The following is a 9047-nucleotide window of genomic DNA, read 5'->3' as shown; positions in this document are numbered from 1 at the left end:
GCTGGGGCTGTTTTCCCTGGAGCGTCGGAGGCTGAGGGGTGACCTTATAGAGGTTTACAAAATTATGAGGGGCATGGATAGGATAAATAGGCAAAGTCTTTTCCCTGGGGTTGGGGAGTCCAGAACTAGAGGGCCATAGGCTTAGGGTGAGAGGGGAAAGATATAAAAAAAGAGACCTAAGGGGCAACCTTTTCACGCAGAGGGTGGTACGTGTATGGAATGAGCTGCCAGAGGATGTGGTGGAGGCTGGTACAATTGCAACATTTAAGAGGCATATGGATGAGTATATGAATAGGAAGGGTTTGGAGGGATATGGGCCGGGTGCTGGCAGGTGGGACTAGATTGGGTTGGATATCTGGTCGGCATGGACGGGTTGGACCGAAGGGTCTGTTTCCATGCTGTACATCATTATGACTCTATGACTCTATCCAGTCTCTCCTCACAATTCAAACCCTCCATTCTCAGCAACATCCTGGTAAAGCTCTTCTGAACTCTCTCCAACTTAATAATACCTTTCCTGTAACAGGGTGACCAGAATTGGACACAGTTGGTTAGCACGGAATTTGGAATGTCCTCCTCAAATTCAGCTGTTGCAGAAATGTGTCACCATTCTCCAGTTGCTTTATGATGATATGCAAGCTGTGGTCACACCAATGGATGCACCACAGACCCAGTATAAGTGCAATCTGGGGTCAAGCAGGTTTGTATCAATGCACAAACTCTTCTCCATCTTCTTTGCTGCACTACTCCACCCCATCTCTATGAAGCTTCCTGCCAGAGTGGAGCTATCCTACAGGATAAGTGGGAATTATTCAACCTTCTCCTTAAGGCCGGAACCAAGACCGCTCCAACTTCTGTCATCAGTCTGCATACTACGTCTGTATGTGTGCAGAGGCTGAAGCTACAAACTATCTTTGACACACTCATGGAGAGATGGCCTCAGACTAAACATCCAGAAAATGAAGGTTTTCTATCAGCCTACACCCCAACCATCAAAATTCATGGTGGATAATTTTCCAAACTTTGGGAGCCTCTACTTGGCATGAACAAACTCGACTCCAATGCAGCCTTTGGGCAACTGAGGAACAGATTGTTCCAACACCTCAAAACGACCAACTGGTCTATAGAGCAGTCAGGACCCTAAGGCTCCTGTATGCATCAGAGACTTGGAGCATGTAAAGCGGACACATCAAAGCCCTGGAGCGTTATCACCAGTGCAGTCTTCACAAAATCCTCAAAATCCACTGGCTGGAGAAGCATGCCAACGTGAGTTTACTCTCCCAGGCCAATATCCCCAGTATTGAAACTTTGATCACACATGACCAACTGTGATGGCTGGACACATGGTCTAAAGCAAGACTCACAGAAACATAGAATGCAGGAGTAAGCCATTGGGCCCTTTGAGTTTGTCCCACCATTCAATATCATCAAGACTGATCAACTCTATGACTCTATCCAGTCTCTCCCTATCTTTGATCCCTTTAGTTTTACAAACCATACGTATACCTTTGTCAGATGTCTGCTGATGTTTTGGCCTCAACAGTTCCCTGTAGAAGTGAAGTCCACGGGCCACTACTCTCTGGTTGAAGAAATTCCTCCTCATCTCTGCCCTAAATGCCTAACCCCTATCCTTAGACTGTGAACCTTGCTTCTGGACTGTCCCACATCTATCCTGTCTAATCCAGTTAGAATTTAATCAGTTTATATGAGATCCCTCCATCATACTTCCACTATCTAGTGAATAGAGCCCAAACTGATCCCTATATGTCACTTTTGCCTGATCCCTGTATGTCAGTCCTGCCTTACCAGAAGTCAGTCTGGTAAACCTTCTTTGCACTCTCAATTACCAAAACTGCACACAATAGTCCAGGAATGAGCTGACTACTACCCAATTTAGTTGCAGCAAGACATCACTGCTCGCTATGAAGGCAAAGATACCATTTACTTTTTTAACTTCTTGCTGCACTTGAATGTGTACTTCCAGTGACTGCTGTCAAAGGACATCCAGGTCTCATTTGTACCTCCCTCTTCCCCAATCTTTTGCCATTCAGATCATAATCTGCTTGCCTCTGTTTGCTACCAAAGTGGATAAACCTCACATTTATCATGCTATGTATTTGCCCACTTACTTAACTTGTCCAAATCACATCTGCATACACTTCACTGCATACCCTCTTATGTAAATTTGTGTCATCTGCAAACGTAGAAATACAACATGAGTTTCTCCATATAATTCATTGATATACGTCGTGATTAACTGAGATTCACATACTGATCCCTGTAGTACTGCACTGGTCACTGCCTGCCACTCATAAAATGCCACATTTATTCCTAGTCTTTGTTTCCTGTCTGCGAATCAGTTCTCAATCTATTTTAGTACATGTCCTCCAATCCCACACACTTCAATTTTACATGTTAATTTCTTATGTGGAAACTAACTGTGGGAATCACTTGTCCTGGAACACACAAACTGGAGAAGAAGCATCCATGAAGGTGCCAGTCACTTTAAGTGTCACCAAGTGGTCACATGAAGCCAAATATAAGCAATGGAATGAGAATGCAAAACCCAGAGCTTGCCACCCTCCATTTAAAGCAGCACCTGCCTCACTGTGGCAGATTCTGTGGCTACATGATTGGACTATTCAGCCACCAGAACTCACCTACCTTCACAATGGGAATGACAGTCAGCATCCACGTTTTCTCATCCTTCGTCTTGTTGTACTTTTGGTTGTTTGCTAAAACTGCCATGTGATCTGATATTTCCATAACATTGTGAGGGTATGTTCAGCTCTGACATGGCAACACTGGATCTCTTCAGATCTGCAATGTGGCCAAACATGACAGGTCCATGCATATTTCAAGAAAGCAATCATCCTGTCACTCCCCTCACACTAAATTGGTGTCACACTCTTCACACCAAACTGGTGTCACATCCTTCCTTCTTTCTTTCCTTAGTAGATCTCCAAACACCTCTAATGACCATCCTTTGAACTGGCGTTCTAAATGCTGGAGCTGAGATTGCATCACGATGGTCTAAAACGTACCCACTGGCAGATTGGATGGAAAGCATGGAAACAAAATGCTAACCAGGTGGCTCTATTAAAAGCCACTGACCACATGCTTTGTGTACATCTGGGTTTCCCGTGCAGTAGCAGATCGCTCCCAGCTGCTTGAAAGTTAAAATTGAAGCTTCCAATCTCAATGATATTTCTTCAATCTGACTGATTGAATCTGATGCTTACCCTGCTCATATATGAAAGTGGATGGAGGTATGCTGAAAAGCACTTCCAGTGACTATAACTTGTCACTGAAAAGTTATGAATGAAGGTGTCAGTGGGGAGCACTTTGGGGCCAGTGACCATAATTCTATTAGTTTTAAAATTGTGATGGAAAACGATAGAGCGGATCTAAAAGTTGAAATTCTAAATTGGAGAAAGGTCAATTTTGACGGTATTAGGCAAGCACTTTCAAAAGTTGATTGGGGCAGATGCTCGCAGGTAAAGGGATGGCTGGAAAATGAGAAGCCTTCAAAAATGAGATAATGAGAGTCCACAGACAATATATTCCTGTTCAGATGAAGGCAAGGCTAGTAGATGTAGGGAATGCTGGATGACTAGAAGAATTGAGGTTTTGGTTAAGAAAAAGAAAGAAGCATATGTCAGGTATAGACAGCAGAGATTGAGTGAATCCAGTTACCTGATGAAGGAGCAACGCTCTGAAAACTAGTACTTCCAAATAAACATGTTGGACAATAACCTGTTGTGTGATTTTTAACTTCAAAGGTAGAAGACAGAGTGTGGTGATGGAGAGTTGCTTTTCAGACTGGAGGCCTGTCTCCAGTGGTGTGGCAAAGGATTGATGCTGAATCCACTGTTTTTCATTATTTATATAAAAGATTTGGATGTGAACGTAGGAGGTATAGTTAGTACGTTCGCAAATGACACCAAAATTGGAGGTGTATTGGCCAGCAAAGAAAGTTACCTCACAGTACAATGGGATCTTGATCAGATGGGCCACTGGGACAGTGGGCTGAGAAGTGGCTGATGGAGTTTAATTTAGGTGAGGTGCTGCATTTTGGAAAGACAAATTAGGGCAGGACTTATACATTTAATGGCAGAAGTGAGGACTGCAGATGCTGGAAACCAGAGCTTAGATTAGAGTGGTGCTGGAAAAGCACAGCAGGGGTCAGGCAGCATCTGAGGAACAGGAAAATGGTAAGGTCCTGGGGAGTGTTGCTGAACAAACAGTCCTTGGCATGCAGGTTCATAGTTCCTTGAAAGTGGAGTTGCAAATAGATAGGATAGTGAAGAAGGCTATTGGAATGCTTTCCTTTATTGGTCAGGTCATAGAGGACAGGAATTTGGACATCATTTTGCAGTTGTATGGGGCATTGGTTAGGCCAGTTTTGGAGTACTGTGTGTTATTGAACTTGAAAGTGTTCAAAAGGTTTACAAGGATGTTGCCAAGGTTGGAGGATTTGAGCTTTAGGAAGATGCTGAATAGGCTGGGGCTGTTTTCCGTGGAGCATTGGAGGCGAGGGGTGACCTTATAAAATCATGAAGGTCATGGATAGGGTAAATAGACAAGGTATTTTTTCCTGGGGTGTAGGAGTCCAGAATTAGAGGGCACAAGTTAAGGGTGAGAGAGGAAAATTCAAAAAGGACCAGAGGAGCAACCTTTTCATGCAGAGGGTGGTGCATGTAAGGAATGAGCTGCTAGAGGAGGTGGTGGAGGCTGGTACTATTACAACATTTAAAACACATTTGGATTGGTACATGAATAGGAAGCGTTTAGAGGAATATGGGCCAAGTGCTGGTAAATGGGACTAGACTAGGTTAGGATATCTCTTCAGCATGTACGAGTTGGATCGAAGAGTCTGTTTCTGTGATGTATATCTCTATCTCTCACTGTATGGTTCACTGCTTCAATCATGCATAGTGGGTGAGTTGACAATGAGGGGCCATTGTGTGGCAAGGAAGACTCATGACAGGCCTTGGGATTTATTCACCACTTCAACTCCTCCAATCATAGACTCTGCCTCTTCTACCCTCACCACTCCTGCTAGTCCCATCATAGACTGTGTCTCTCCCACCCTCACTGCTCCATGAGATACAATGTCTGTGACTGGAGAGTGGTGATGATTGCTGAGATAGATGGCATGATTGGAGGAGTTGCTCTCTTTCTTTCACACGCGTTCTCTGTTACTCAATGTAGTGCTGCAATTCTTTGAACTCTGAGGAAGGTCAGCATAAACACCTATAATGGTGAATTTCTGAGCTGTGCAAATTGGATATACATCAAACGGTGGTAATTTTTCATCTTTTTAGTCCATGTGATTTTATAATCTTAGTATTAATCTGATTTTGTTATCTCAATATTAATATGGACCCTTAAGTTACCATATTATTCATAATAACGGTCTTACCCCAATGTATATCTTTATTGCTCTGGAGCATGTGACTCCTGATTGTCCACAAATAACATTTTCAGACACAATCTTGAAATTTGGACGTGTTTCATTCACACAACATGAGTCCTAAAAAGCCAAAATAAGTAAACATAATTAGTTACTCTAAAGGAAATCGCAAACAGCAAAATAAATCTTAAGCCATTTAAAAAAAAATAACCTTTGAATTTCTTGCCTTATTACCTGAACTAAGGTATATTCACAGTTCCCATTGAAGATAAATTTCTTGCCATCAAATGTAGTAACATGCCCTTCACCATGGATGACACAGGTTGCAGGGCAGTGCACATTTGCTACGCATTTCCATTTGCCACTGTGACACACACTGTTGGACAATAAAGCAACAATGAAACAGGTTAGGAATATTCAGTGATAAACCAATATTATTCTAAGGATTTCTACTATATTTAAACAGACATTTAAAAGAAGACAACTTCAATTATTTTTAATGCTTGTAATAAGAAAATAAAAATGCAAACTCAGAATTTAATTCTTCATTGTCATCATGTCTACAGGGTGAAAGTGAGGACTGCAGATGCTGGAGATCAGAGTCTAGATTAGAGTGGTGCTGAAAAAGCACAGCAGGCCAGGCAGCATCCGAGGAGCAGGAAAATCAACGATTCGGGCAAAAGCCTTTCATCAGGGGTGAGGCCTCATTCCTGATGAAGGGTTTCTGCCCGAAATATCGATTTTCCTGCTCTTTGGATGCTGTCTACCTGCCGTGCTTTTCCAGCACCGCTCTAATCTACACAACATATCTACAGGCCTCGTCCTCGAAAGAATTGTTAATAATTACATGGGAAACCTAGAATTATAGTCAGGAATTGACAGTGTCCAAAGTGTTGTGCTCTGCGGACTAAGGTTCAATGAATGGATTTACTGCGATCATCCTTCTTGGATGGGACAAGCTGAGCTGAATGTCTTTGATGTCTATTCCCAGCTTGTCATCACTTCCCTGACACAGGGAACCGGCTTTTGGTTAGTTCATTGATGTGATTCTTTTGGCTTGTGCCATTGGGATTACAGGATTAATTTGTTAAGTATTTGAATACAAAACATTAAAAAATATTTATTCTATGATTTCTGACTGATTCCTCATCTACCTTTCCTTTCATAGGCCTGAAACTCACATGGAGTAACAGCACTTTTGAGGTTCAATTTTATACTCGCTCCCTATGTAGAAGATGGGATGTCAGAGTGTTCACATTGAATGGTGATGGAAAACATTGGGTGGAATACCCATCACTTTCCTAACACCCATGGGATTTTATCAGCAGTGGATAAGGTGGAGAATGGTCTTCCATCCCAGAGGTCAATCGGGCCATTTCAATGGTGAATTAAGGGTCTCTTTCTGTTATCGTATAGGTATTTACCAATAGTGGATGAATAACTCATCGAATGGGAGAACATCCTTCCTCCAGCAGCAGTAATAGTTGACGCCGACAACACTTAGTACTCTTATCCTCACCAACCATCTATCCCGATTCTCAGCAGCTCAGCAGGACCTGCCCTGATATCACCAGACTCCACTGACCTAACTGCGACTGCAAAATCCATTGGTGGTCCTCTCAAGTGTTAATCCCAGCAGTGGTCACACTCATAATAGGGTCATAGTGATTGGAACCAGGTTGACCTAATTAACTATGAGGTTCTTGATTGTTAACCTGGGTCAATCAGGAAAGCTCTGGCTAACCATTAGAACCAGCAGAGGGGTCGTCAGGGCCGATTGCCTGCCCCTCTTCCATGGTTATGTCAGAGCCCAGGTGTCCCTGGAGAAGGAGCACGCGGTATCCACCTACACACTCGAGATTTTCAGGGAAAGGTGGGCACCAAGTGTATTATTTCCCCCTCAAACTCTATTTTGATTTAATCCCTGCCCTCCCCTTCAATGTTTGATCATACAGCATTGTCTTTTAAAAAGGGCACTGCTTGTCACTGGCCACTTGGATGTTTCCTTTCTTCCTGGTGGTGGAATATAAATAAAGATTTACACACTTGTTAAACAAAATACAACCAGCAGAGTGGAATGTTTTATTTCCCCTCCAATTCTGTTTTGATTATATCCCTACCCTCCCCAGCAATTTTTTCGATCACGTAGGCATTGCCCTAGAAAAGAAGGGCTTGTCACTGGCCACTTGGGTTTTATTTTTCTTCCTCCTAGTGGGGAATATGAATAAAGTTTTCTGCACTCGTTTATTCATCTACGCATACACGACATGGGCGATGGGGAAGAATAAGCTCTAATGCTGTTTGGCAGTAGTGTAGGGGGGTTTTAAAAAAAGAGAAAAAAGTATAACCAGACAAGTGGAGTGTTTTTTCCCCCCTCCAATTCTATTTTGATTTAATTCCTGACTCTATGACTCCCCAGCACTTTTGTCGTTCATGTAGACATTGCCCTTGAAGAGAAGGGCACTGCTTGTTACTGGCCACTTGTTTGTGTTTTCTTCCTGGTCATGGAACATGAATAAAGTTTTCTGCACTCAATGTTTCTTCACAGTGTCCTATATTGACATGCACACAACATGGATGCTGTGGAGAAATAAGCATGATCGCTATTTGGCAGTAGTGGGGAGGATTTAAAATAAAATAACCATCAGAGTTATTTATTTCCTCTTCCAATCCTATTTTGATTTAGTCCCTACCCTCTCCTTCATTTTTTTAAACACAGGCAGTGCTCCCACAGGGCTTTGCTTGTCACTGGTTCATTGGCCACATGGGTGTGTTTCCTGGTGGTGGAATATTAATAAAGATACTTCTCACTTGGTGTTCTCACTGTGCCTTGCACCAAAAAGAGAAAACAAAACAAAGAAACAGATTAGAATCTCCTACTTCAGAGACTGACTCCGAGCTGGCTGGCCACAGCCAGTGTGTATTGCTGATCGTTAGAACTGGTTCCTGTACTGGCTGGCTACAACCAGTGGCACTGCTGGAGAAACTTGTGAGTTCCAGGATGGCTCGGTACCACGACTCAGCCTGTGTTGTGCCCTCACGGATAGACTGGCCCCCTGTGTGAGGACAATGCCTTTGCCTACGGACCATGTATCTGCGGGTAGAAGCTGTTCTAATGAGTGAACCTTACCACTGCATGTGGATCTGTTTCTGTGTGTGGACTTGCATTCGAGTGGGCTATTTGCTCTCAGATATGGACTCTGCCGTTTGGTGTGACTCTAAAGAAGTATAATCAGCGATTAGAATCTCCTCAGTTGTGAGTGACACCAAACTAGCTGGCCACAGCCAGTGTACTGTGCATTAGTAAATAAAGGGTAACTCGGGATCCAAGATGGCGGCGACCCAGTAAGACTGAGTCTATAGTGCTCCTCCCAAGACTTGGGCACAGTGGGTCACCTACCCCCTACCAAGCTCACCACAACATTTATAATAGTTTTGTAATTTAATTAGTTGTGTAATATTATATTTAAACAATTTAATCCTAAATTAAAATGACTAAAGGGAAGGGAGCCCGCAGCTCTCAGCAAGCAGGAACCCCTCCCCCACCCTCTCCAGCTGCAGCAGAGGCGTCCACAGCCGCCCCGGGGGACTTACCAACAGTAACAAGCCTTGCAGAAATGATTTCCAAGCT

The 9047-nt window shown here is 43.2% G+C and overlaps 1 protein-coding gene across 1 annotated transcript in view; it reads right to left on the bottom strand.

Annotated features, from left to right (window-relative positions):
* The window catches only part of LOC122558124 (mucin-6-like), a 60426-nt gene extending 51920 nt beyond the window's left edge, over positions 1 to 8506 (bottom strand). Inside the window, exons 1-3 of the mRNA XM_043706442.1 lie at positions 8310 to 8506; positions 5651 to 5792; positions 5426 to 5536 (exon numbers count right to left, since the gene is read on the bottom strand). Of these exons, the coding sequence (XP_043562377.1) occupies positions 5426 to 5536; positions 5651 to 5792; positions 8310 to 8506 (450 nt within the window). The remainder of the gene's footprint in view (positions 1 to 5425; positions 5537 to 5650; positions 5793 to 8309) is intronic.
* Positions 8507 to 9047: the final 541 nt, after the last annotated feature.

This window comes from Chiloscyllium plagiosum, chromosome 16 (genome assembly GCF_004010195.1).
Source record: "Chiloscyllium plagiosum isolate BGI_BamShark_2017 chromosome 16, ASM401019v2, whole genome shotgun sequence".
In the NCBI taxonomy this organism is placed as follows: domain Eukaryota; kingdom Metazoa; phylum Chordata; class Chondrichthyes; order Orectolobiformes; family Hemiscylliidae; genus Chiloscyllium; species Chiloscyllium plagiosum.
This window is presented reverse-complemented; position numbering and strand designations above follow the sequence as displayed.